This window comes from Actinia tenebrosa, unplaced genomic scaffold (assembly GCF_029948245.1).
Source record: "Actinia tenebrosa isolate PJP-AT-01 unplaced genomic scaffold, QUT_ActTen_1.0 PGA_scaffold0__85_contigs__length_37466705, whole genome shotgun sequence".
NCBI lineage: Eukaryota > Metazoa > Cnidaria > Anthozoa > Actiniaria > Actiniidae > Actinia > Actinia tenebrosa.
In genome coordinates this window covers 21,700,133-21,728,094 of record NW_028292569.1, presented here as the reverse complement: position 1 = coordinate 21,728,094, position 27,962 = coordinate 21,700,133, and the positions used below count along the sequence as shown (strand labels likewise).

Below are 27,962 nucleotides of genomic sequence, written 5' to 3'. Positions count from 1 at the left end.
TCTTGATAAAGATCATGCGTTTCTGATGGAAATTGCGGTTTTGCGGTATCCGGTCCTCTTTACTCTCGATATTGAATTAGGGACCGGATACTATCAATGATGATTTGATGTTCAAGTTTGAGGGTTTAAAATTCTGTTTCCAAAGCTATTGGTTCTTGTGGTTTCAGTGTCTCTTCGTGCTGCATAAAACGCAAAAACACATGATCAAAAACGATACCTTATTGTTTTAATTAGAGAAGCACGCAACGACATGTATAGGAGAACAATTCAATACGCGCCATCGATGTAAGTAAAATTCCTTTGCGGTATGAAAGAAATAAAAAAGAAACAAATTAAACTATTGAAAGAAAAAGAAAAAGATTAAAAAGGAAACAGAAATATTTTCGAAGTTGTGTCGGCTTGGTAAATAAATAATTGAAAATACCATAATATATAATATTACTTTTTAAAATAACGTTACACTAATACTTAATTCACAACCACTTGTCATAGATCATTCAGTGCGCTTCAGCAGCTGACTACTATTTTTGCCACACATTTCATTTTCTGAATTCTGCATATATATATGGGAGAGAGGGGAGAGAGAGAGAGAGAGAGAGAGAGATCCTTGTGTCCCCTGTAGTGGCTAGGAAAAAGAGTAACATTGTTTCACTCTAACCAGGTAGGTGTATTTTAAAGTGACAGTCGCTAGCGTTTATATGAAGTACTAGCGTTTTACACAATGCTAGCGCTACAGGCATAGAAGTCAACATTTTATCCTATTCCTTTTTCTGCAAGATACAACTAGAATTACTTGAAGCAACTTAAGTATAGCAAAAAATTCGTCTTCCGGTCTATCAGGTTTTCATGTTTTCTGTGTCTTCATTTAATCACAGTAATATTACTTGCCATGGCTCTATTCCGCTTCCTTTTGATATTATCATCATTTATTTTTGCATAGGCGGTTAAGTTGAATGGAAGTTAAAGTATTACCTCTGCAGGAAGAAAAGAAAAGCAAAGATGATGGTAGAGTAAAATTACTAACCAAGAGCTAAGAAGAAACAGAAAACGAAAGGAAGAAGAGAATGAAGGAAAAATGAAGGGATAAAATAGAAAAAAATGCACAAAGTCTAAGAATAACCAGACACCAAATATACCTTTTAGATATATTAGAACTGTTTTATCTTTTTTATTGCATGGCTTAAGGAATGCGCATAAGAAGAGGAGAAAAAGGTTGGTTATTAATGAATTTTGACTTTTTGTTTCTAAAAATATGCAAATTATTAATTTTTTTTGATTATTTTATTTTAATCATTAGGCAATAATACATCATGCATATAAGGAAATACATCAAGTAAGACCTCCGTTAAGCATGGCAACTTAGCCACTCCCTCCTTATTATACGAATATCAAAAACCTAATGCGGGATCTTGTGTACCACAGGACATAAGGGATTATCTTCTTATCAAGGCAGCAAAACACATTGCAAATAATCTATTTCCTACATATCCTATGAAAGACGTCGATACCACACATGCCCAACTCATATTCCTAGTCCTCGATGGAGAAGGTCATTAACATGGACTGGGAGAGTCTGGTCGGATTGCTCCGAAATAAACATTATAATTATCCTTTATAAAGTAGAAAATTATCATTGTCATATTTACCCATCTTCTAATAAAAGAAAAGAAGTTAGTATTAGATACTTCAGATTTTTCGATTTTTTTTTATTTTTTTTATTTTTATTTTTTAGTAATTATGTTTGATTAATGGCAAAGTACTCACTGGTTGCAGTGTAATTTTTGGTTCTGAATAGGTAATACTATTTTTCTAAATTGGGATTTTGATCTTTGTTTGAAAATAATTTACTTCTTTTTCTTAAAATGTAATTCAGGATTAGAGGTAATCTCACATAATTGCGTTACATCTTTTATTGACATACGAATTCTTTCCTAAAAATAACACAAATATATCAAGAGGCCATTTTGGGTCAAGTTTATATCATACTAATAAACATGCAGCAACAGGGAAGGCAAAACGCTGTTTCCAATCTGGAACTATTTGAGCGAATTTCAGATATTTCTTGTTAGTCATTTGTACTTACTCGCACTGACATGAAAGACGGGTTGTTTCTTCTTCAACCTATAACATTTATATTAATAATTCTTGAGGAATTACTTTTATTTCCGCATGCTGGTAAGTATATGGCTCTTCAGCTTTAATTTTCACAACCACAAAATTGACAACATCACTATATATGTAGATATACTAAATTTGGTACTCAATTTTGGTTTCTGAATTAATGTATTTTGAAATATAGAAATAGGTGAGTGAAAACCTAGCATAAATCCAGAACGTGAATGAACTGCTAGAAAGCAAGAACACACATTTGATACCAAGATTTATGTATGCTTCAATATTTTACAATTGTTTTTGCTGGCCTCAAAAGTAAATATTATATGAATTAGTACTTGCGCATGCTAATATTTACCCAACTGGAACTGCTATAAGCTATGTAAATTTGTATGTGCGGCAATTGATTTTAAAAGTGCTTTGTATGATGTCAATCAAGTAGATTCTGGAGCATATCTGAAATTATTATTACTATTATTATTATTATTTATTTATTTATTTATTTGTTTTTTTGCAAATTTATTATGTGTTCTTACTTGCGTCTATTCCAAAGATCTCCCAGTTTTAACTTCTTCCTTTTTTGTATTATTATTAATATCCTAGAGGAGATCAAATCGATAATTATGAGAATGAGTAAACTAGTAACTTGACATTGTTATTATCAATTCAAGATTGCACAGCTCGATTCACCCAATCTCCCCCACCAGTGGTAAATGCCTCTGTTGGACAAAATGTGAGATTTGTTTGGAATTACACTGTCGATAACAGAGACAAGGAGTTCCAATCTGAATCACCAAAGTGGAGCTCTTGGGATGCAACTGGAAACGAATACACAATCGGAAGTGATGACAGATATGCCAACTGGAAGTTTGTAATCAAAAGATTTACATGTCCATCAAGATTCCTAAATCCTGTTCTTCGAGTTAGAAGAGAACAAACTGCTACACTAGTCATCGTCAATGTTACTATTGCTGATAGTGGGATATACATGTGCAGGCTGCTTTTTAAGGCCCGCAACCCCATTTCAAGTTCAGTTCAGCTTTTTGTATCAGGTATAAGCACTTAGTATTATTAGATGACTTGGATCTTAAGTTTTGACCTTACATTGCGTAAACGTAATCATTTTTTGTTGATTCATATAATCTAAGTAATATTGGTATTTCTGGTATTGGATGTTGCTGCCTTTTTTGCTCGCTCTTTTTGTTGCTTTAGGCTGTGAACATAAGGGTCCGGCTTAGGTTATAACAACAGGGTAGTAACCAAGTGTCTTTCAGGGTGAGTGCACAGAGAATGGAAATGGTACTATGTCTAAACTAACAGCCGTCTTTAGAAGGGGTATAGCATTAATAAATAAAAAAGGTGAATGATTGATCCACTAAGTAACCCAAAATTTGCAGAGGAAAAATAAAAATATACAATAATGGGTGAGCGATAGTTAAAATGCTACCATTTGCAGATGGAAATTTGGTAAAAAATTATGATCGTCAGCTTTTTGCTTGGGGGAGTAGGGGAGGGGGGAAATCTACGGCATATCGGGATAAATAAACGCTCCGCGTTGCCATTCGAAGGTTTAGCTCTCGATTTCAGGAAGTATGGTCCTGTTTTAATAAATCGAAAAGTTAAATTCCTAAAATCATGGTTCCATAGCAGATGAACTTTGAAACATATGAAATTTACTGCGATGAACATTCCGTTTAGTTTTCATGACGCATCCCACATGAATTGGAGTTCGTATGCGTTCAAAACCATCAGCGTCACAATCAAAGAATTTAAGTTTGCTGGTCATAGCAAGAGGTTAATCATCTATGGTTTAGGGGCCGACTAACCTCTCCCTTTAGGCTTCGGCCGAGCTTCCTGATCAGTCTGTAATTCTTCGGATAGCGGTGTCGGGGCCGAAATCTCCGGCATAGCCGTAAATGCGCTGCCATACGACGGTCCAGCACTCAATGTCTGGAAGTATGATTTTTAAAAGAGATAAATTCAGTGTCATAACAAGATGCATTATAGGTTGGGTGCACAGGAAATGGAAGTGGATCGTAACAGTCTTTTTGAAAAGTGGTATTTGTATAACATATACATTTCAAGAATTCGCAGAACCAATAATAAATATCAATAAGTATGGTGAATAATCGATCAAATAACCAACCTGGAATTTGCAGAAGCAAAGAACTCCAATAACTGGTGGGGGATAGTAAAAATGCTACAATTTGTCGATGGAAATTGGTTAAAAAATATGAATGATTCAACTACCCTTCAGCTTTTGCGGCGGGGGCTACACGTGCAACTAATGCACCTCCCTTTGTTATGCCTCTGAAAAAAAAAAGAGAAATCGCGGGAAAGGCCTTACAAGAAAAATTAAAATATATTCCCAGACAAAGCACTAAAGACAAGTATCAATGATCATTCAATGAAACAAAAGGTTATAGGAAAATTGTTTGAGCTTCAATTTCTCTTTACATTACACTGCGAAATGAAAGGAAGCTTTAAACTTTTAATTTACAAATTCCAAATTATCTTAGCTATAATGTCTACTTGTGGGATATAGCAACAGTAACCAAGTGAAAAGCTATAAACACCATGCTAGTGTTGCTGCTCATGTTGTATGTTTTGTTGATATGAATTATGATTTATTTTGGAATAGACGCATTACCAAGATTCAAAAACATTCCTGCAAGTAAACTCTATGCGTCTGAGGGCGATACTGTTAAGTTGGAATGGGATTATTATGTGAACAACAAAAGCACCACTTTTGCCCTTACTTCTCCAGTGTGGACATATCACAAACCAAGGAATGGTTGGCAAATAATTGGGTACGATGATGGTACTGCTGGATGGCAATGGAAAATAAGTCCCACCTGTCCTTCAAGCCTGCTAAGTCCTCTCCGAGTGAGCAAGATATTTACTGCAAATCTTGTTATTTTCAAAGTGTCCAGGTCTGATAGTGATAAATATAACTGCAATCTTGTGTTGAAAGATAAGTCAGCAATCACGAGTCAAGTGGAACTTATCGTTACAGGTGAGAATAGCTATTAGACAATCTATTACAAACTATATTTTACGCATATTACGATTATAAGTTTCTCACTTTTACCCCCAAAGGTTCAGCTAACTTAGCTAACTTAACTTAACACACTATTTCAGCATTTTTTGATTTTATTATTTGTTTTAATTTTTTTCCTGGAATTTTTTTCTCCAATTATGAGTCTGGTTCTTCTCATTGCGAATACTGTTCACATATATTTGTGAACGTGACGTTACAAATCTAATGTTGTATTTATCTTTTTTTTTTCTGATCACAATGAAAGTTACGCCAGTATTCACAAACTACCTTCCAAGCGTCGTTAATACATCCGAAGGTGAAACCTTATCGATACTCTGTTCAGCTACTGGTCCTCCATCACATGGTTCAAAATGGTGGGTTCTGCGAAAGTAATCAACAGCTGCGGGGTGGGCAATACTTCTCTCATAATACGAAATATAACAAGAGAACACCAAGGGGCATATGAGTGTCAAGCAAAAAACAATCCAAATGGAACTTCAGCCACAAGAATAACAAACGTTGTAGTGATGTGTAAGTATATATAGGTTTGTGTTTTTGTAAGTTTGTTTATGTTTCTGCTTGCCTGCTTGCCTGCTTGCCTGCTTGCCTGCTTGCCTGCTTGCCTGCTTGCCTGCTTGCCTGCTTGCCTGCTTGCCTGCTTGCCTGCTTGCCTGCTTGCCTGCTTGCCTGCTTGCCTGCTTGCCTGCTTGCCTGCTTGCCTGCTTGCCTGCTTGCCTGCTTGCCTGCTTGCCTGCTTGCCTGCTTGCCTGCTTGCCTGCTTGCCTGCTTGCCTGCTTGCCTGCTTGCCTGCTTGCCTAAATGATTCTCTTTTTTTTTTCTCTAGACAAACCGTCTTTCAAATTTTCAATGAGTGATACGACAGTAACTTCCCCACTCGGACTCCACCAACGTCTACTCTGTGCAGTTAATGGAAACCCTATTCCAGTTGTTACTTGGTATGACCCCAAGGGAAGACAACTCCTCTCTAATGTAACCTCCTTCCAATGGTACAGTGAGATAATAATCAGTATCAAAGATGACGATTACTTTGGCGTATACACGTGCCGTGCAACAAATAACTTAGGATCTTCAGATCACAATATCAGTATTATCAAACAAGGTATGCATAAAATTTCTGTTATATTTTTCAATGTGTTTTGCATTTATTTTAATTTTAATTTTAAGAAAAGTTATGAATGAAGTGCTCTTATACATTGGGTGTAGGGCTTTAGCAGCAGGTAGGGGGACTCGCGATCGATGCCAAAGATATACGGGTTTAACCCCCAGATTTACGAAGACGGGTACAGCAGATTTATCGCAAACGGAGGTTAAAATATTCCTTAGATATACATGGCCACCATCAACGACATTCAAAACAAAACTGTGCGCAGGCTCGGAAATCAGGTGATGGATAACTCAGACGCTGACTTTGTCTTCGCTACATTTATGGAGGGAAAGACAGATAAAACTATGAATCACAAAATGGCTGAAAAGATAATCAACAGAATGCCGGCCGGTGACTACCGTTTGGAGTTGACATTCGTAAAGTACTTAGACGGTGAGTGGATAATAGAAAAGGGTCGTAATCCTATCAGAGCGTCTGGTAAGCAGAACCTGTTCGTTTTGAATAAGCACACACGACCGGGAGCACTTGAGGGAATAGACATGCTCTTCTACGAGGTCGCTTACCCGGTTACCGTGGTCATCTACGGTGCATACGAAATTAAGAAGCCGGACGTTAAGAAGCTTAAACCAATGCGACATCCTGGTAACTGCGTTGGGAAGCTGGTTAGGGAGTTTTTCGAGGATTCCTCTCGGGGTGGTAAGCTTACGCCAAAAAGAAGAGAAGCCATCAGGAAATGGGAGCATTCTACTCGTAAAACTGGAGGAACCATCGAAAACATCAAGAAGTTGGAAACCACGTTAGGAAGGCGAATCCATGTGAAAGATATCACCGACGGCTTTATTTACCCAGGAACGCATAAATACGAAGGCAAAGGTGCTCCCATAGTCATTTACCAACACAACGCGCACGCGTGGAGGGAGTTGAGGTTCCCAAGAAAGAAGGAGACAAAGGTCTATAAGAATTCCCCATTGACAGAATTAGTTCATGAGAATTCTATTTGGTTAATGGATTCAGAAGGATGTCAATTCATGACGCAAGATGGTACTTTATACCGACCAGAAGTGGAACATCAACGCATTAAAAGCGCCTGCGAAACCCTTGGTGAGGACTTTTCAGACGAAGTGCTCAGCTCCCGCAGCTTGGACTTCTTAGCCGCGAAGAAAAGGAACGGCTGGAAACCTACCCCAAAAGAGTTCAAAGATATCTCCAAAGCTTGCGTAGAACACGGTCACGGCGGTCTTTGGAATATGGAGTACAACGAAGACGAGTACGTGTCGTTGGATATGAAACACTGTTACCCCGCCAGTTTCAAAGGCCTTGGGGATTGTAAGGAGTATTATGACCGTTACGGACATCCAGACTCCCAATTCTTTAGGGTGTCACTACCGGGTTACTACGACGCCCCAGCAACGGGGTTCATCAGACTGACCACCTGGGAGTTAGCAAAAGACTTACATCCCATAATTTACGCGTGGTATGGGAAGCACCTGCAGGAGAAAGAATGGATACCCATACCCCTACTGAAGTTCCTCGAAGAGCGCAAGCTTTTAAGATACGCAGCGCATGAAGCCATACTCTGCCATAGCGCCTTTACACAATGGCTTCCAGAGCACAACCCCACAGCGCGTGTGGTCATAGGTAAATTCACACAGGGCGCAAAAGAAGGCGAAAAACACATGCAGCGACGCTTAATAACAGACGCCGGTGAGCTAAGCTTCCTCATAAAACGTGCACATGACCAAGGAACAATGGTATCCGTAGAGAAATGGGACTACTTCATAGAAGGTCAAAAAGAACGGAAATGGAATGCGCTGTGTTATTACCAAGACCATCGACCACAGTATTACCATCTGCGTGCCAGCATGCTAGCATATGCGCACATCAATCTCTTAGCAATGCTGCTACGGTTTGACAAAGAGGACATCCCACGCGTAGCCACGGATTCCTTGTATGTAAAGCCAGAAGTGTTAGAGAAGATGCAGGAGTTCTACACTGCCGATGAACTTGCAGAAAGTGGTCAATGGCGCGTCAAAGATGAGGAGATATAAGCATGGAGAGGCCGTGTAGAATATCACGGAGAACACACCAAAGGTTCCATTACACCTACCAAAGAGCCTTTGCCTTCAGTCACAGACCCCATTTCTTACCAGCGCTTCTCTTACCTCTATGGTACAGGAGGCAGTGGTAAAACCACGCGTGTCTTAGAACTCTTTCCAAAGATAAAGGTGTTAACACCAACGCACCGTCTGGAAAGAGAACTCTGCGAAATGGGCTACGACGCTCAAACGTACCACAGCTTCTTCCGCTGGAATGGTCAAAAGTGGGTACCAGAAGCCATCCATGACATACCCCCGGTGATACTTTGGGATGAGATTTGCACCGTTCCCTTAGAAATCCTGCAGGAGTTCGTAGATTTCCTCCGCGGGAAATGCCAGGTAATATTCGCTGGAGATCCCTGCCAGCCTCCTCCAATAGCCGGAGAGATGCCCCACAAATGGTTAAAAGAAATGGTAGACCACTCCGAAGAAATTAACACCGATTACCGCAGCAAGGATCAAATAAGAAACCTGAAAGCGGAATTGAGGGGCCTTAGTGATGTCGAGCAAAACAAGATACTACGTAAGCGCATACGAGCGAAGAAATACGAGGACTTCCTTCACACATGGCATCCAAAGGATTTGGTGCTAAGCAGTAAGCGCGCGGCACAATCTCGCATACAAAAGGATTTGCTAAATATACACCGAGAGCGCTTCCCTACGCATCCCGTACCTGTTTGTTATAAGCCGCGTGACACCCGCATGCAAAAAAGAGACGTCTGGGTACCTGGTACCGACATCCAACTGCAGAACGCAGTAACGCACGATAAAGCCTGGGTGCCCATAGAAAAGGTGGAAAAAATTACCTCCCACCCAGATTGGCGCTTGGGCTATTGCATGACAGTCCACAGCGCGCAGGGGCTTACCATAAAAGAAACCTTATGGATCATAGACCAGCGGCTGTGTTGGAGCAACCTTATCTACACCGCTGTAAGCCGTGTGGAGTACGCAAAACAGTTAAAAAGAGCCTGGGGGCCACAAATGCGTTACGACCGCACCCCAGAAGACATAGCAAAGGAGAACATTGCTAAGAAACTCCTTCGCTACAAGCGGCACGACGAAGAAAAGAGCAAAGATCCCCGCTATGCGGGGATAAAGTTTGACCTATGCGTGGACGACGTCTATAAGAAAGGGGCACGGTGTGCAAAATGTAACATACCTCTACTATGGAGGTTTGACCCAAATGACGATCAGCAGTTCTCCGTGGATCGCATAAATAACAAACGCGGGCATTGCAGAGGCAACGTAAGACTGACATGTCTAGAGTGCAATCGGGCGCGCGGTGCTGCGCTACTCTGAGTCTTTGGGGACTATGAGCAGCTCTTCCTTGACGAATCCGCGACTTGGGCCATTTAGGTAATACAACATGGGTTGCCCTTCCTTGGTGACGGACTTCGAAATCTCATACGTTTCCAGGGACCAGTTAGGATCCGTGGCTCTCTTACTGCCACCTTCGAGTTCCCCCGGCTGATAGAGGTATCTGACCACTATGTCGCGGGGTAGCTTTTTTTCCTTCAGTCCGACCGCCCTTGAACTTCTGACGTAGGACTTGTGTTCCACGTGTTTCTCTTTTATGGCATCCTTGGGTTTCATTCCCGTAGCCCTGGCCGCCTCGTTGTTCAAAGCCGCGACGACCTGGGGAAGCCGCTGAGTCCATTCCCTGTTGCGTTTGGAGGGATCTTCCAGCTCTTTCCAATACTGGTACCCAAAGAGACGCTCAGCCAGGGTTTTATTGAATCTTTCGACGATGCTCTGACCCCTGTGGTACTCAGCTTCGGCTCTCCTAATCTTAGTGCTGTGGTCTTTCAGGGTCTTAGTAACCAAGCCCATGAACTCTGTCCCCGCATCCACTTGCAGCAACTTAGGCCATTTCAAGACGCGCTTATAAATCCTACCTAGGGCTTCTGCGACTTCCCCAGAATCCTTACTGGTTATGGGTTCGGCGTCCTTGTATCTGCTTGCGATATCGACTACGGTCAAAGCGTATCTATAGGTCTTTTTTCTCACCTTATCGTGCGGCAAGAAAAGCAAATCCGCTTGATGAACTTCATTAGGGGTATTTACGGTAAAGCTGGGCCTGGGAATGTACTTGGGCACGGGAAGATAGACCTGCCAGAGGGTTTGTTTTCCTAGCCAGTTCTTAGCCGTTTCATCTGATACCCTGGCCGCGGTCGCGAGTTTCTTGATGGCCGACGCTCCTTTCCAATAGCCTTCAGGCCCATAGTAAATCCTTTTGAGTTTGTCCTCTACGTGGCCCATTATATGAATTCCAAAACGAGATTGATCTTACGTCCGTTAAAATCCACCGTCTTTCCGTCCACTTTAATGGTGATGTTTATGCTTTCTACCAAATTAGACAAGTCATAGCTCAAAGAGATGGGAGTGTATTCTTCTGAGTCAAATGGATTACCTTTGGGCAGAAACTTGGACATAAGAGAAGACTTTCCTCCATTGTTGTAACTATGGACCAAGTCGCAATAGACTTCGTAAGAGGATGCGACTTTCCATTTCACAGGTATGGCTGTGTCGGTAATTGTTTTGCCCGAGGCACATAATAAAGATCCCAATGGGTCAGACTTTCCAAAAGTCATTGAATAGTTTGGCATATTATGTTTGAGGGTCATTTCGTGCGGCAATCCTGTGGTGAGCGTATAACCGCGCTTGGCGAGCTCCTTAGAAAGGGTGATTGGTGTGTAATGTCCATCGGGCAGCATTTCACCTTGATAACTGCCGGGCGCCTTAAGTACGTTGACAAAGCCATTAATTAAATTATACCAAGAATTGTACAAAGAGCAACTAACCAGCCTAACCTTATGGGCTTTGATGGGGGGATTCAAATAAGTGGTAAAGTTATTCTTGTCGCTTTCCAAAAAGACGATCATATATTACAGGGGACAAGTCCCCTTCTAGTGATCTGAGCTGCGCTCAGAGCAGATACGCCAAGGCCACGCCTCCCGCCAGCCCTGCGACTCCTACGAAGACCAGCTCATTGTCTTTTTGTTTCTTAGAAGGCTGGTAGTAATTCTTGAACTGAGGCCTTTTTAACCCCGTTAATGCCGCGGGGTGTGCTTGCGCATAGAGCTTAAAGGCGTAGTCTGTATTTTCGAAGTTCTTATCCGCCTGCATTTTGTCTTGGTAGTTCTTGTCCAACCAATCCCTGTAAGCTTGTCTTTTTTCATTCCAAGCCGCCACGTCTCGCTGATATTTCTCCAGCGCTAAGTCGTGTCTCTTCCTTTCGGCGGCCAAATCTCCGCTGCGATCACCTCTAACTAATCTATCCAAATATTGACCACCATAATTAGCTCCAGTGAATGCTAAAGCTGCAACAATTGCACCTACGGCCGCCATTTATATTAGACGCAAGCAAAGCTTACGTCGTCGGCAGGTACTTTTCCTTCCGTAGGTAATCCTTTACCATGATAGCCCCGCCTACGGCAGCGGTCATCTTAGCAAAATTAGCGAAGCTCTTGCTTGGGTCTTCAGTAAAGTCTTCTTTGAGCACTTTCTTACCTACCCAACCAATACCCGCAACGATGGAAGTAATGATAGCTGCTTCTTCAACAGTTTTCAACAACGCGGTTGACATTATATTACAAAGCGAGAAGGAAAATCTAGGTCGCCGCGGGTGATAAATCTACTCCATTTCAGGGATCTTACTTTTTCTAACAGCCGGTTCCACAGGTGCGTGATATGTTGCGGCCTCCCACTTTACTTTTGGCTTCGTAGCCCGCCATTGTAAGTAGAGGCTGCCTGCTGCTATAGCGACTCCTAACGCGCCAATGACGTATCCCGGATTAATAAAGGATTCCTCTTCTTTTTCCTCCACCTTTTCTTCTTTTTTGGCTTTGTTCTTTTTATTCATCTCCGCGAGCTTCTTTCCGGCAGCGACTCTGCCCGGAGATTTAGCCTTGGTAATCTTGGTATCTTCTACGGGTGGTTGTTCTTCGGTGCCACTCATCTTATATTAAGGGACTTGAAGGACTTGACAAGTAACTTGATGACGACTTGACAATGACTTGGCAATGACGTGACAACGTCTTAACTAGGTACTTGAGGTGACTTGACAACGACTTGACTAAGTACTTGAGGCGACTTGATCAGGTACCTCAGCAAGTGCCGCCTGGAAGACCTTTTCGACTTCTCTGTCCTTCTTGAAGTCCTTCCAAGATGTTCCGAAGGAACCTAGTACCTCCTTCAAGTCGACGTGCTGAGCTACGTGAAGTGCCGCAGAGGCGACTGCCATTAACTTACCGCACTTCAAAGACAACCACCCGCAGGTTATCTTAAGTTCTTGAGCAATAACGTAGTCCTCGCTTATGTCCTTCCGCAGTTGCTCCACGTCGTCTATGGGCAGCGCAAGTCCAAGCAATTTAGTCGCAAGTCGGATAGCGGAGTCTGCTACGGCGTCCGTGGTCTTACTTGCAAGGGCAGCCTCATACCTCTTATGGAACTTCTTGACTTCCTCTTCCGACAACTTATTAACCTGCTCATGGGTAAGTTCCTTGCCTATCATTTCTTTACACTTCCCAGAAGACACCAGGATGTTAAGTTGTTCCTTAAGGTTACTTTCATCTAACTGCGCGGGGACTTCATCTAAGAGCTGCTCAATGTCCATATACATTAGGAATCATAGATTCCAACCGTGTAGGGAAACCTCAAAGAGAAGATCATCTTGGAATGTTGGTGCGTTTTTAGGTGCCGCATGTATTCATGCAACTGTTCCTTGCTTATCTCACCCCCATAGTCGCTCAAGATGGTTTCCAGGTCACTCCGGCTCGGAGTATAAAATACGACCAGGAAGCCTATGTTTTCCCTAAAAGGCTTAGAGACGCTGGTAAGCTGCTGCGAGAGCAACCAAACGCTGATATTGTCATGCCTGCCGCTAAAGGCGAGCTTCACCAACTCCGAAGTGCGTCTTTTTACGTCGTCCCCACAGGCAATGTCATCCAATATGAGTAAAGTCTGCGTATCCTTAGGGAATTGCTTATGCCAAAACTTAAGATGGCTGGATAACTCGTTAGGATCCAGTATGTCCACAAAGAAGTCGTCATCTTTCACTCCTATGCCCGTCCAGGTGCGGTTATTCACGTAGGTGGGGCAAAGCAGCACGATGTAGTCGAAGCGGTATCTAAAGGGTCCTAACAGCTGCTCCACGACGAATTGGGTCTTTCCGCAGCCGGTGGGTCCTACTATCAGAGCATTGCAGGGAATATGGTTCATTATATATACGATGGACCCAGTGGACGCAGTAAGGATTGCCACCGACGCAAAAGATAAAAGAGACACCATAGAAATGCAAAGGGAGGAGATCGATCGGCTGAAAGAGCGCGTGCAGGAATTGTATGATGAAATGTGCGGTCTGAAGCGCGCAGAACGGTTTGGTGCGCTTTTGACGATGGCGGGCTGGGCGAAAGATTCCGTTAAGGACTTCATGCGGTATCCCTTATAAGGGTTAATAAATTCTTATTATATAATGAAGTGTAAGGATTGCGACAGGGAGTTCAGTAGCAAACAGGCTTTGCAATATCACCAAAAAAAGAAGGTATGTTTTAAAGAGGTGGATAACGTCACCACCTGTGGCACTTGCAGCCGGCAGTTTAGCAGTAAACAGGCGCTGCGATATCACGTGGAAGGAAGGGTGTGTTTGAAGTCTAAGGAAAGACGCTGTGCTGATTGCAATCGGCTCTTTAGCACGCCCCAAATGTTGCAATACCACCAAGAAAATAGGGTGTGTTTAAAGGATGTGTGTGCGCGCTGCGATGAAGATCTCACGGACGCATGGCATCAACATAGATGTCGTGGTAATTACGATTTGGACGTCGTATGCGAGGAGCATGGTGATATCGCTGCGAGATGTTGCCCAGCGGAAACCATAAGGAAGTTAACTCTTCGTAAGAAAGAAATAGACCAACGCTTTACGGAGTTCGACCGCGCCGAAGGTACGCGCTGGGAGAACGCAGAGTATTGGAGTGCGCCCTGTGACGCGTGTGGCGGCTTAAGGAAAGGAGATGATCATATCTGGCAGTGTTTGTGCCCGCAGCATCGTCCCCGCGGTTTTAAGGAGTACTTGGATCGCTTTGATGATTGGCATGCTCAAAACATGGAGGTAAGGAAAGCCCGTAAGTAAAGTAGGGTTTGCGCAAAGAGTCTCAAAACACGCTCTTATATTTATTAATATTCTTTGATTGTTTATTAAGAATAAAAGAAGAAACATTAATAAATATAAGGACCCCTTTTGGAGAAGGTATGCAGAACTCAATAAGAAAAGAAGAAACATTAATAAAAATAAGGACCCCTTTTAAAGGTAGCCGCCTTCTTAGGAGGCATTCTAATTACCCTTTCAATATATGGACTGTATTACTTGCGAACTACCTGCCGACTGCATTACCCCTCGTAAGCCGCGTAAAAAATACACCTGCCTTCATTGCGACAGGGTATTCTCCGAAGGATCCTTTGTGGGGCATTGGTGCTCCGCGGATCCTAAAGCGCAGCGGACTTTAGCAGACGCGCTTAACTACAAAGAGGAGATGGAGTGACTCTTCTTTCAATGTCAAACTTCCATCGGCCATTTACCTTACCATAGCTGCGTAAGTGGGTGAATTCCTCGCCCTGAATTACGTACCGCACGCAATCCGGCGCCCAAAGGGAATATTCCTTGCCTTCTAAGTCTTTGAGGACTAACCGTAAACGGTCGATGTCTTCGAAGACGACGTAATTTTTTATTTCGTATGCTTTACCGTGGACAAGATCACGCCAGTGAGTCAAGCTGAGCTTCATTATACCTATGGAATATCTTTAGGTGCGTTTTCAAAGTGGCGTAGGACTTAAACCGCTTTACACAGCCCTTACAGGGAATACGAATACCATCCGCGTAATCCATCAGGGCACGGCAGATGATGTCGTAATCGTTGCTAACCATCGTTAGGTAACCATTTACGTCAAGCTGTGAGATTTTCTTAGATTGCTTCGCGGATAAGACGCCGTTTCCTTTTGGGGTTTTCAACTCAATACACAACCCACGGTATTTCTTATGCGCATTTAGGATTAAAAGGTCGGGTTGACCGGCTTGGTAGCCTTTTCGCCAGCAGGTTATTCGCTTGCTGTCTGAATCTTGAAGTTCGCCAAGACCCGGCGCTATGATGAAATCGGGGTAAAACCTACGTGTGTAGTCGACGACCTTCGCGTGTAGGTCGGCTTCATTTTCGATCTTGAATACTAACTTGTTTGGGCCGCCAAACCGCCTTTCTATTGCATATTTACCCGTTTTCCTTAGCGCGGGTAGGACTTCCTCAAAGACCCAATCACGAAACTCCACAGCTTTGGGTAGTTTGGAGCTAAATATCAGTTCGTACAAACCAGGTTCGGATATAAACACGGCATTTGGTTGCGTAGTAAAGGAGCGGTGATTCGCAGCCCCTTGTAGATCAACCCATTTTTTCTGGTATTTCTCAGATACGTGTGCTCTAATTGCATCTCTAGGGCGCTCATAGCCCAACGCCAAAGCCACCTCCTTTGCTTTGAAGTACAAAGTTTCGCCTTGCACTATGCATTGCAGTTTGGTGTCGTTGTTTTCAAATACGCGAAGCATTGTATATTTAAGAAATATTTTAACATTAATATGCAACGCTCTTTAGCTGATTCATTTCTACGCTTAGTTGCGCGTCAGACACGACGAAGACGTAGCAGTTTATCTTATCGCCGTCGCCGGCACTGGCGTTTTTGGTGCGCTTGATCTCCAATGTTATGCCATCCTGCGTATTTACTAGACGTAAGCCCTGACCATGTAGGTCTTCGTCGTTCGTTGTGCGCATGTCGATCCACAGCGCGTACTTATCATTGAAGAATTCCTCAGGGTTAATTTGGTCGCCAAACTTGCGCGCGGCCTCTCTGTACACGTCTGCGGGCTTTATTCCCTGGGAGTAAACCTTGTTTGGAACGCCGTTAATATTCACGCCGACGTTAGTAATGTTAGGGTTGTGAAAGGCTTCGGAGTCGCGCTTACCGGCCTCGTAGGGTTTGGCGAACACCAGCATTAACCCCGTGAGACTTCTTCGCGGGAGGTTAATGCTTTGATTGATAACCTCATCCGTCTTATCCAAGAAGCTAAATGTCTTATACATCACTACGTGGTCGTAAAGGAATGCCTTTCCGGAGCTGTATTCCATGCCAGCGCTACGGGCCAGCTCTTCGCTGTACACCGTTTCGTACTGTAGCTCTAAGTTGGTAATAGAGTATGGGGTTGTTTTGGTAAGTGCAGTGGTCAGCCCACCAATGATGTTATTAGCATCTGCTAAAGTTACTTCAAACTGTAGCTCGGATAACTGTCTTGGGTAATACACACCGTGATTCGTAATCATTCAAAGTCCAGTGGTATGACATACTTGCTACCATAGGCGGTCTTTATTCGCTTTGCGTCTGCCACTGCGGTTTCTCCGCTGCCGTCAGTAGGTTGCGTTTTCGTAGGTGTGTGGACCTTACGTAGAATGACACTACCAATTTCTTGTTCTATCCTTTGCGCGCGGTCAAAGGCCGTCAACAATAAGTCTTTGTACGTGGTATACAGATCGTACCTATTTAAGTCCAGCAAGGATTCCCCGGCGAACTTTACGCGCATCTTAGAAACGATGTTGCGACCCACGTTGTTAACGATAATCCTTTCATCTGTGGGGCTTGACTGTACCGCTAGGTCAAACCTCAAAGCCAAGGTGCCAGGAACTAAGACTAGGTTATCTGTTAGGCGGGGTACGCCTACGTACAGGGTTTCCCCTGGCTTAGCGCTAGAAGGCGTGAATGTGACCCGGTGAAAGGTGCGTTCTGCTTTCAGTCCGCCAACCTGCTTAGGTAATACGTTTGGGTTTAACTTTGAGCTTATCATATATAATGGAAGTAGAAGGAACAGACCCCGACTTTGATCCCACCACTGAGGAAGGTCAGGCTGACATTAACGACGGTGATGAAGAACCGCTGCTTCCCACCCAACAAGTCGACGATTCCCTAAGGGATAGGATTGCAAAGGCCCTAAGACATCCCAAAGCACGCGAGTACACGTTTCCGCGTGAGCACATAGAGCTTCAAAACATGGGTGAACCGGAAGCAGCCGCGCGGGAGACCGTAGAGTGGGCGGCGCAGGAGCTAGAGCTGCGCTACGACAACTTTGATGCTGACGACGTAAAGCTCACAGAAAAAGGAAACAAGGTTCTTATAAGCGTTCAAGACCTGAGATTTCCTGACAAAGACCGCTGGACAAAACCGCAAAACCTCTTTGATGAGGAGGGCAACGTTAGGGGTGACGTCTTGAGATTAAGAGGCTTTCAGCGTGCTACTAGAAGCCTGTTAGAAAGGCTGCACAACTTAACCGAAAGGACCAACGCGGAAAAGCGTGCCGCGGATCTGCAAAGGGAGTTAAGAGAAAAAGATGTAGAATATGCAAAGCAAGGTCAGCTACTTGCCGATGCTGAAAAGAAGTCCGCCCATCAAGATGAAAGAATAAAAGAAATAGGAAATCAGGTGGATCAGGCCCTGCGCGATAGGGATAAAGCACAAAGGGACTTAGGAGAAGCCCAAAGCTCTGGCGCCTCAGTGGAAGCGCTGCGAGAAACGCTGGAAGAAAGGGAGGAGGAATACATGAAGCAAAACCAACGACTCGCCGACGCGCATAGGAGGGAAGTCGAATTCAAAGACCAAGAAATAAGGGAGCTTGTAGACCAAAGAACCCAAATTCGACGTGAAAGAAATCAAACTCAAAGGGCTCTTAACCTCGCCCTGCAGGAGTTGGATCTAATTAAAGACGATACCGATAACCTACAAACCACCATAGCCGGCTCTTTAGTGGAACGGCGACGGTTAATGGCTGAAATCAATACTAAGGAGGAACAAATCCGGCAAAGAAATCAGGCCATCGAAGACCTGGAGGGGCAAATAGAGCGGCAGCAAGAAGTAATCAATGACCAAACTCGTTCCGAAGAGGAAAGGGAAGCAGCTCAAAGGGAAGTAGAAACCCTTCAGGTACGCCTTGCGGAATTACGGGCTCAAAAGGAAAACCTGGAAAAGGAGCTGGGGCTTACCACCAAGGAAAAGATAAAAAGAGCCCTTTTGAAGTATGGCGTTCCACTGGCATTTGCGGTCGCTATTTCAAGCGTAGTAGGAGTTATCTTGTCCGCGCTTAAGGCTACAGGCGCGGGCGTAAAGAAATTAGGCAATGGGCTGACGGACTTGGGAAAAAAGATGGCAGCCGGTCTTCCTGGGCTGCTGGGTTCGGTTGTTTCCTTGGCACTTAGGGCCGGCGGAGAACTGCTAAAGTTTGTGGGGAATAACATTTGGATATTAGTCGTAGCTATTGGAGTGGTACTCCTGAAGAAGATGAAGGGTTAATCTTATCCTTATGTATTATGTCGGGCTTATCGTCGTCGGGCGTCCGAGGCATCCTCGATTGGGGATAAGTAAAGATAGTATTCGCGCCGCCTTGATAATTTGGCACCAGGGGTAGGGCAGTCATAGTAGAAATGGGCTTATGGCACCAGGCAGCATTAGGGGAACTAGAACCAAGGCCATTTATTCGAAGGTAGGCAACGTCATTGGGAAGAACCTGAAGCTTCGCATACTGGCAATTAGCTATCATATGAAAAGTTATCGACGTTATGTCTTCTCCGCTTTGCGGTGGGGGCTCCGACGAGAAATGGGTTGGGTTCCTATTGTTATCTTTTTTCTGTAAGGCAGTAATGGATGGCCATTTTCATCGACGATCCTAAACCCAGCATTGCACGAATACCCCGTGTTAATGCTAATGGTACACATGATCAATCCCAGGCCCCCAACCTTCACCCACAGCCCGGTGTCATACCAATGCTGTTCTAAGTATTCCTTTTCCTCTAGATAATGAAGGAACCAATCTTCCTTTACATGTGGATTCATATATTTCAGGGAATAAATTCCCTTCTATAGACTCATTACCGTAAGAGTGCTAATGGTCTTGTGATTGTAGATAGTATCTCTCTGATTTTCTATACTATTTATGCAAACGCTCCCGGTGTCATCTACGCGCATTTGCAGCTTTACCTTTCCATGGCAATCGGCGACAATGTGAAAAGTCCAAACGGAATGATTTTCGGCACTGCTGGGGTTGGGCTCTGCGGAGAAATGCGCAGGCTCCCTGTTGTTTGTCTTATTTCTCATAGGCTGCAGTACGCCATTCTCATCCAGGAACCTAAAGCCGACGTTGGCGTGGCTGCTCGTGCCAATGCAAATGCTGCATATTATCAACTTCTTTCCTGAGTAGTTCAAATTCACGGACATGCCCGTGACATCAACCCAAGATGCCTGGGTGTATTTTTTCTCGCCTGTGTAAGTCGTATAAACACAATCTACTCCAGCTACGTAGGGGTTGTTCATCGCCATATATAATAGCTCAGACCAATGCTTGCAGCTGCTAGGCCGGCTTTTAGTAGGTTATGGTCATATTCCTCAGGCGGCATAACCTTCTTTACTGGTTTCTTTGGTGGCTTTCCTACGTACACCTTTTTTAATGGTTTTTCTACCTCTTTTTTTGGTTTCTCTACGAAGTGAGGAATGCCCTTGGTCATGTCAGAGTTCACGTCATTCACCCCAAACTTCATATCCTTAGTGGCTCGCTGCAGCTTATTGTTGTAACCCACGACGGAATCGGCGTTGATGACCAAATTACTTGGCATTAGCCAACAACCGGGCGACAAGGCGTAATCTAGCCGCACTTTAGATTGCTGCACCGCAAGTTGATATCTTTGAACTGACTTAGAAATCTCATTCTCGATAACAGCGCTTTCGAAGAGGACAAGGAATACTTGTTGCGTTTCCTGTGACGCACCGGAGGCATCTACGATGGGGCTGAGAGTGCTAACCTGGGCCCCTAGAATGCAGTAAACAAAGGCTTCAATGCTACGGTTAATCCTTGCTAGGTTTTTCAGTCCAATGCCCTTTGCGGCAAAGAAAGGCGCCCAAGGATATTTCTCTTTGCTTTCTATGTAGTAAATTAAATTACCTTTTGACGCTTTACCCCCTAAGTCGGAGAATTCCCATCTGCTAGGATACCCCATACCCGGAGTTTCTATGCTGGCGCCAACATACGAAGCATAGGTGTAAGTCTCTCCTAAACCATGGGCGGTACCCTCTTTGTTGCGAAAATCAGGGTTGGTAAGCTTAAACTCATTCCTTAATCGCTCCCATGCGACTTTGTCATATTTGTTATCCTTCGGCTTAAAGATAGTGTCACTAGGAAGCGGCGCTCCTAACTCAAACAATATCCTACGAATAGTAAAAGCAACATGAAATCGCAGGAAAGGAATATGGAACATGTCCGCGGCTATACCGCATCCTTTAGTAGCAGCCCAGACAGCAAAGTTTAACTGCTGCGGCCAATACCGCATGTTAGGACCTGATAACCATTCTCTGGATTCTTTTCCCGAAGTATGTTTCATGGCAGTTTCTCTAAAGATGTCTCTGACTTTTGTCTTGAAAGTCGTAGGACCCACGGGAATCTCCAAAGAGGTAACCATCTTAGCAAAGTCATCCGCTCCACCTTTGTTGTCGTAAAATGGGTAATCCTCTGTCGTCAGCAATAGATTCTCCGGGAAATTAGGTTGCCTTTCTTTATGCTCGGGTTTTGGGTTCTTTGGCTCCAAGTCCGCATTGCTGTACATTCTGGAGCCTTTATAGTAAATCCCATCGGGTCTTCTTTCGAACTTACTAGGGTCTGCATGTGGAAACATCTTCCTAAAGGCCCTCCAATTCCAGTAATCCCGGTTGTCGTGATGTGGCTGCTCCTCAATATCATTCCCAAAAGCGTCGTACATTAGTATATATAATGGATGTTATACCATCAGCACCTCCACTTTATCCTGATTTACCTAGGGAGGGACCTAACGAATTAAACGCTGAAAACTTTAGGCTCAACAAAGCAAATTTAATCCTGGCTTACTTGGAAGGACAAGCAAAACACTACGAAAAAGTTAGGAAGAAATACGTCAGAGCCCGGAGTACGCTACATAAGATTGCGATAACTTCAGGATCCATTTCTGTTGTGTTAACGGGCTCCGGCGTTGCTACTTCGCTTACTGGGCCGGGAATAATCGTTGGAGTTCCTTTGGCCGGCGTTGGGGCAACCTGTGGTATTATTTCTGCTGTTGCTACGGGTATTATGAAAAAGCTATCCACGAAAATATCCAAGCATGACACGACAATAGCTCTGTCTAGGGCTAAAGTAAATACTATTACCGACCTTGTCTCAAAGGCTTTGCGTGACAGAAAGATAGACGACGTAGAATTCTCGCTTATTCTAGCCGAAGAAGACAAATACGAGAAATTAAAGACGGACATAAGGAATAAAAAAACAGTCGTAAAAGATCTTTCCGAGGAATCTCGCAAAAAGATCTACCAGGAGGCAAAAGAAGAGCTTCAAAGAAAGCTTGCTCAGTAAATATCGTGACAGGATTTTATTTGCATATTGAACGCCGGCTGTCTGGTTCATATGCAAATTAGTTTCACAAAATATTACGCAGCCTGCATCGTTTTCACAAAATATTACACAGCCTGCATCGTTTTCACAAAATATTACACAGATGTGAAAAAACTTGTGTAAAATCAGCGCCTGGGAATCCATCCTAACAGGGGGTGGTTGGGGTCTATTTTGTAAAATATTTCGTAAATTACGTCAGGATAATAAGGAATATCCTTATCCAGCCGACAAAACATCCACTCGGCTCTGCTCATATCAGAAACCTCAGGAATAGACTTACCGGTAATTTCAGACAAAATGTAAGAGATGTCTTTGTAATGTTTTCCTAGTTTTAATTTTTTCAATGCCTTCCGTAGACTTTGTGGGGTTGGCTCTTCTAAGTGGTCTATGATTTTCTGCGTGTCTAAATATACCGGTCGTAAACCTTGGATATGACTCATCCAGTCCCTGAAGTATTTTATTCTCTTATAAGGTGTTTTCTTACGACCTCCATTGGCGTAATACTGCTCTAGACATTTCCGATTTAGCGGCATATGAGCGGAATAGGCATATACTAGCGGAATAAGCATAAACCAGCGGAATAAGGCTAGAATCATCGTTATGACCAGAAAATTCAATAAAATAATGAAACAGCTTTCAGTAGACCTGTTTTATTTAACTTAAGGTATTGCACAATTAATATCGTTAACACTACCTGTTTTATTAGCGTAACTGACGAGCAGTGTGCTCGAGAATAAGATCTCGTCCCGTTGAAACGCATTTATATAAAAAAGTTGCGTTTATAATATACTAATGTAAATGCTCGCCCTTAAATTTATAAAAGGACTAAGAATGCTAGCATATAATGTAGAATACCACGACGGTTATTATTTTCGAGAAGTTTTTCTTCTGCATGGACACGTACGTATCGCTAACATATAGTTGAAATGTGGATGCCTACTGAGATTGCTCACTGCCTGTAAACACTTACTTTCCAACTCTGTACCCTCTCCTTTGCGGGGGAAAACAGGATTTTATTCAAGTTCTCTGTTAGTTCTTCTACAGTGGAAAAGGCTGTGCACATAACCAATGCGTTGAAATTCAGAACAAAACAAGATATTTGAGAGATTCAGTAAACATCTCGTGTTTTCGACAAACATTTGTGCTACGCAAACGAAAAAAAAGTAAAAAAAAAGTTGAAAAGCTTTTCAAGAAGCAATAGATAAATAATGAAATAACCTTTGTCTTTGCTGAGAAGGTTTCTAAAAGGTACTAGTTAAATTACAGGGAAAGAACAAAAACGTACTTATGCCGGCCAGAAAAAACGTGATGCTTAATGTCTATTTATTAATAACGTGAACAGAACTCATAAAGCCTATAAGGTGCTAGTCTTCATCTGACGAAAAATCTGTCACGTCAAGACCATGGACTGCCCTCCAGCTTTTTAATGCTTTCTGGTGCTCTCGTGCAGCACTTTGGGCCGCATCAAGAACGGCGGGGATTGCTTCGAGTAAGCTGTCCAGTTTTTTCTCTCTGGTGACCTGGGAGTTCCTAGATGACTTCAGCTTTTCACTTGACTTTGAGCTTTCATTGAGAGGTCTTTTCCTTAAAGGATAATAGCAAAATTAACGAGGTTTTATTATAAAATAGGTATGAGAAACGTTCAAAGTAATTCTGTCTGCTTATAAATTACCTGTCTTCCATCCTCTCGCTTTCTCTTGTTTTTTTTTGATTCGTGTAAGGATGTCAGCAGGGTCGTCATTTGGTTCGTTCTTTTCTGCATGTAACACATACTTTGTTTCGCGGTCATTGATAGCTCTGCAAATGTCTTCAACTTCTTCAGTATCTTTATTACAAGTTTCTTCCACACTGGATGCGGACGAGTATTCTTCATCAATTATTTTATTTGACGTACTTGCTTCACTGGCATTCCTACCAGGAAATAAAAGAATCATCGCACTCCATATAATACCGTTATTGAGAGTCCTTTCTTCTTTGGTCAACAGCATTCTTACCTTGAAGGAAGAGCGTTGTTAAGCAGTTTAGTAGCTCTCTTCCTTAATCGCTCCTGCAACACTTTGTTGGAATTTCCTTCTGCCAAATACTGATCACCTGCTTCTCCCAAAACCTCAACATGCCTTCTCATAAAACTCAAAACGCTTTTCCACTCTCTTCCACATGTTTGCACAGCTTGAAGAAGAAGAGTATCTTCGACTTGAGTGTAGTTTTTTCTTGGTTTTCTTTGCTTGTTGTTGCCCATCGCGCCTTTCTCACAGGATTAAGAAAAGTGAAAAGAGCCCTAAAATTTGCATACATAGGCACGTGCACACGTGCACTGGTCGTAATGTTTTTTTTAAATATTTTTGTTTGGTTTCGTGATTGCGAACGAAAAAGTTGCATATATGTTTAATACACTACCTGTTTGCGTCAGTCAGCAATGGATGTCCCACCTTTCCCAATGTTTATTGTAGTAACCCTGCTGTCTATCTTTGCAGCTATAAAACTGAGTCTTCAAAGACCACAACGTTTGGTCCCTTTATTTCCTATGCATGTAATAGGGAACCTGCTCATCACACTCATTGCGCTTGTCTCTACGGCACCAACGGGAGCTAATCTCCTAGCCCGACTTTTTGGCAATCAGCTGCTTAACCATCGTAACAGTGGCAGAGTTGTTTATTGTTTAGCACGAAGACATCCACACATCTTTTGGTACATGACCGGGGAAACACTAGAATCCTTTGATGCTATCGTACGAAGAATTGGTATAGAAGTTACCAGTCCAAGACACACACCTCGGGTGCCAACTACAGGTAGAAGAAGAGTTTGTAATCTTGACTTATAGAGGTGACAAAAAGTACCATTTTATGAGTACACAACTAATTGTTGACGCAGATGGTTTGGTAGTACTCCTTGTAGCTGGGTACGTTTGCTATATAGTAGCGTTGTCATGTTGTGCTTAAGTATTTCGATCTAGCTGCTATTTTACTGCATATATAAACAAACACAAACATAAGCAAAATTTAGTACTACACGTATTCATAGTAAACAAACGTGTTGCAGATTTCCGGGGCATATGAACGATGCGGAGTCATACAGACGACTTCCTGCTATAGGCCATGGAAGAAGAAGGAATCTACCACGACGAGCAAGGCTGCTAGTTGATGGGGGATACGCTAACGCCCCACCTCTTATCCCTCCAAGTCGTATTGCTTACAACAGACGACAACAGAATGCCAACAGAGCGCTAAGGTCGCTTCGTATCCGCGTAGAGCACGCCATTGGATTCCTGAAAATGTACTCAGCGACCTCGGATATTTTTCGACACATGAGGCCATTTCAACCCTTTGTAATAGCAACTTGTGGTGCTCTTGCTAATAGAAGGAAAAGAATTCTAAAAACACTGTAATGTTATATATGTTCTTTTTGATATACTTTTCGGAAAAGTAAAACAAACTGGCGTAACACATGTTTATATTAGTGAGAGCAGAAAAATTCCTAGCTTAATACTGTAAACAAATCTCAAGATATGTTGATACTACTAGCCCTTACTAGTCAGTTGTGACTGTTTTGGTACGTTGAATACAACAGGTGTATAATAAAGTTCATAAGTATATGACGTTTGGGACATTAGTTCTTCGTAGTAAGAGGATTGACTATTAAGGACCATAGTAGTAAGACGAAGGAGTAACGTCAGTAACAATAGTTACAAACTTTCTTACGCAGTTGTTATTTACTTAATAATACATTGTACTAGCTGAGAAAACAGTAAGATAAGGAGTTTTGAAAATTCTATTGGTTAATTCTGGAATAAAATGATGATAGCTCTTTTTAATTTATGCTATTCCGGTCGGATTATAGAATGCGGAATATACTTTCCCTATGCCGCTAAATCGGAAATGTCTTCTCTGGTAGCATTTGGTACGGCATTACGAATATTCTTACCACACTCGTAACACTGTGCTGACGTGTCATCTTCTATTTGCATTTTTTTACCACAACACCAAAAGGGTTCTGGCTTAGGTACGACAACTTTAGATGTTAGACAAATTATGCAAAAGTCGTTAACGAACTTCTTACATTCGTGCATCGTATATTTATAAGATATTTTAACCTCCGTTTGCGGTAAATCTGCTGTACCCGTCTTCGTAAATCCGCGAGTTAAACCCGTATATCCTTGGCATCGATCGCGAGTCCCCCTACCTGCTGCTGCTTTCCCATTCAATGTTAATTTTTAACCTTTTTTTGTTTACATTCAAGATTTTAATTTTATCTGGAAACAAGTAGATACTATATAAAAAGGATAACACGTGGTCTGAAAGGTGGAAAGAATAATAGTTTCATATAAACCAGTTTCATAAAAAGAAATTTTTGAAAATGTTAAACGTTATTTTATTATTACGATATTTCATTTCTTTTTTTAGGTTTGATTCTAAGTGAGCAAACCAGCCAAGACAAGACGCGTTTCAGTAAGCAATGCAATGCTTCCTACATTTCCCCTTCCTCTTCTCCATTTCCTTTTTTTCTTATAATTCTCTCTTTCCAATATTTTTTAGATCATCTCTTTTTCCATACAACTATCTATTATTTCAGATCAAACAATCATCATCATCTGCATTATCATTATCGTTTGCTTGTTTGTGTTCAACATGATATTTGTTATTGCTACATGCAAAAGGAGCTGTAAACAGGGTGAGTAACAGACGATATAATATAGCACAATTATGTGACAATTATTCTGTTCAATTTGATTCATAGCGTATCCTTTTTATGTTTAGGCCAAAGAAAAATACATGACAGGTAAAATAATTTATAGATAAATTAAAAGATAATTAAAAGATATGATATGCTAAAACGTTTGTGCATTTTTATCATTTAGCGTGATTGTTTTGTTTGTTTGTTTGTTTTTGTTATTTTGATTCCAAACACTATTTTCTTTACTCTATTTAAAAGATGACTATTACAATCACATTCGAAACCATATTGTTTTTCTTCCTTTACAGAACGAATATTACCTCAGACATAAGTCCAATTGGCATGAATTGTATGAAAACTTCGTCTTCATTCCCCATTGTTAATACATCAGATAGTAGGCAGTCAACTGGTGTCTACGACAGTATTTATGAGCAGCCAGTCGACCCATTAAGTACTGCTACTTCAAAACCAGCTGAAGATACGCATCAAATGAACAAAGCTCCACAGGTTATAACCGTAGATGTTACAGTAAACCAGGGCTCGCCTTTTTACCAAGACCTTGTCCTACCACATACAACATCATCACAGGGTGCAATGAATGACTCAGCCACAAACCCATACCAACCCTTGCAAATGACAAATTTATCGTCCTCCCAATACCAAGAGCTTATCTTATAATCAAGAGCAACTTTGATAAAATATTTGACACACTAATATTACCGATAATTAATAAGAGTTCTTAATAGAAATATTTTTTTAATATACTGTACACTTCGAGTTTATATAGTTAACGATGAAGTTTCAAATAAGTAGGCTTGAGAAACGTTTTAACAATCTTTTTTCAAAACAAAATATTTTGGTGCTTTGCATACAAAGGGGACAGAAAATAATAATATACGGGCTAGCCGTTCAAACCGTCTGCATAGTTATTGACCCTTAACATGTTGGGGTTTATGTTTTCTTCTTGGCAACGTTGTTTGAGAACCTCACAAAAAGCAAAACCAAATAAAACATCCCTTTGCAGCTGATCGTACACACAAATACTAATATTTTATTTACTCGTTTCATCATTCAAGAGGGGTGGGGTGAGGTGTAAACAAAGGTCAATAGAAAGGCATTTTTATTTTTTTTTAGGCAAAAAGGGGTCGCAAGCCGCCCAATAATCCTCTTTCTGGAATTGGCGCTTAGGCCAGTGCAAAAAATAATAATAATAAAAAAAAAAAAAAACACCCAATGAAAAAAGGGTGATGTTAGAAATGATACCGGCCCAGTTTTTATTCTAGCCTCTAGCTTTGAAAATAGCGCCAATTCTTTTTGCACTAAGCAATGGCATTATAGAAAGATAGGTAGGGGAGGGTGGATGGTAGGCTACAAACTAAGAAACGAAGGATTTGAAACTCTAGCTGAATCGTTTGACAAGCGAAAATATTC

The 27,962-nt window shown here is 42.2% G+C and overlaps 4 protein-coding genes and 1 long non-coding RNA gene across 6 annotated transcripts in view; 4 read left to right on the top strand and 1 right to left on the bottom strand.

Moving 5' to 3' along the window:
- Positions 1 to 27,962, top strand: part of LOC148913801 (immunoglobulin superfamily member 10-like) — a gene marked incomplete in the record, with an annotated part of 199,017 nt that overhangs the window by 164,082 nt on the left and 6,973 nt on the right.
- Positions 551 to 1,680, top strand: LOC148913806 (uncharacterized). Its single transcript, XR_016119037.1, has 4 exons — positions 551 to 661; positions 941 to 1,005; positions 1,298 to 1,333; positions 1,423 to 1,680. It is a non-coding gene; the product is annotated as an uncharacterized LOC148913806 (long non-coding RNA).
- On the top strand, positions 1,812 to 27,791 carry LOC148913803 (vascular endothelial growth factor receptor 1-like). 2 transcript variants are annotated; one of them, XM_089025871.1, is made up of 7 exons: positions 5,046 to 5,128; positions 5,418 to 5,683; positions 5,997 to 6,272; positions 26,261 to 26,305; positions 26,430 to 26,528; positions 26,615 to 26,636; positions 26,840 to 27,791. In XM_089025871.1, exons 2-7 carry the CDS (start codon positions 5,524 to 5,526, stop codon positions 27,207 to 27,209), a joined length of 972 nt encoding a protein of 323 aa, XP_088881997.1. In that variant the 5' UTR covers positions 5,046 to 5,128; positions 5,418 to 5,523; the 3' UTR covers positions 27,210 to 27,791. The 2 variants fall into 2 exon arrangements, with proteins under 2 accessions (XP_088881998.1, XP_088881997.1); XM_089025872.1 differs by lacking the exons at positions 5,997 to 6,272; positions 26,261 to 26,305; positions 26,430 to 26,528; positions 26,615 to 26,636; positions 26,840 to 27,791 and adding exons at positions 1,812 to 2,175; positions 2,784 to 3,164 and having other exon boundaries at positions 4,880 to 5,128; positions 5,418 to 5,677.
- LOC148913805 (uncharacterized) lies at positions 22,495 to 24,099 on the bottom strand. The gene is made up of 3 exons (XM_089025916.1): positions 23,855 to 24,099; positions 23,533 to 23,771; positions 22,495 to 23,444 (listed from the first exon to the last, which is right to left on the bottom strand). The coding sequence occupies exons 1-3, from the start codon at positions 24,097 to 24,099 to the stop codon at positions 23,401 to 23,403; spliced, it is 528 nt and encodes a 175-aa protein (XP_088882042.1). The 3' UTR covers positions 22,495 to 23,400.
- On the top strand, positions 24,694 to 25,245 carry LOC148913804 (uncharacterized). Its single transcript, XM_089025926.1, has 2 exons — positions 24,694 to 24,759; positions 24,900 to 25,245. The coding sequence occupies exons 1-2, from the start codon at positions 24,704 to 24,706 to the stop codon at positions 25,243 to 25,245; spliced, it is 402 nt and encodes a 133-aa protein (XP_088882052.1). The 5' UTR covers positions 24,694 to 24,703.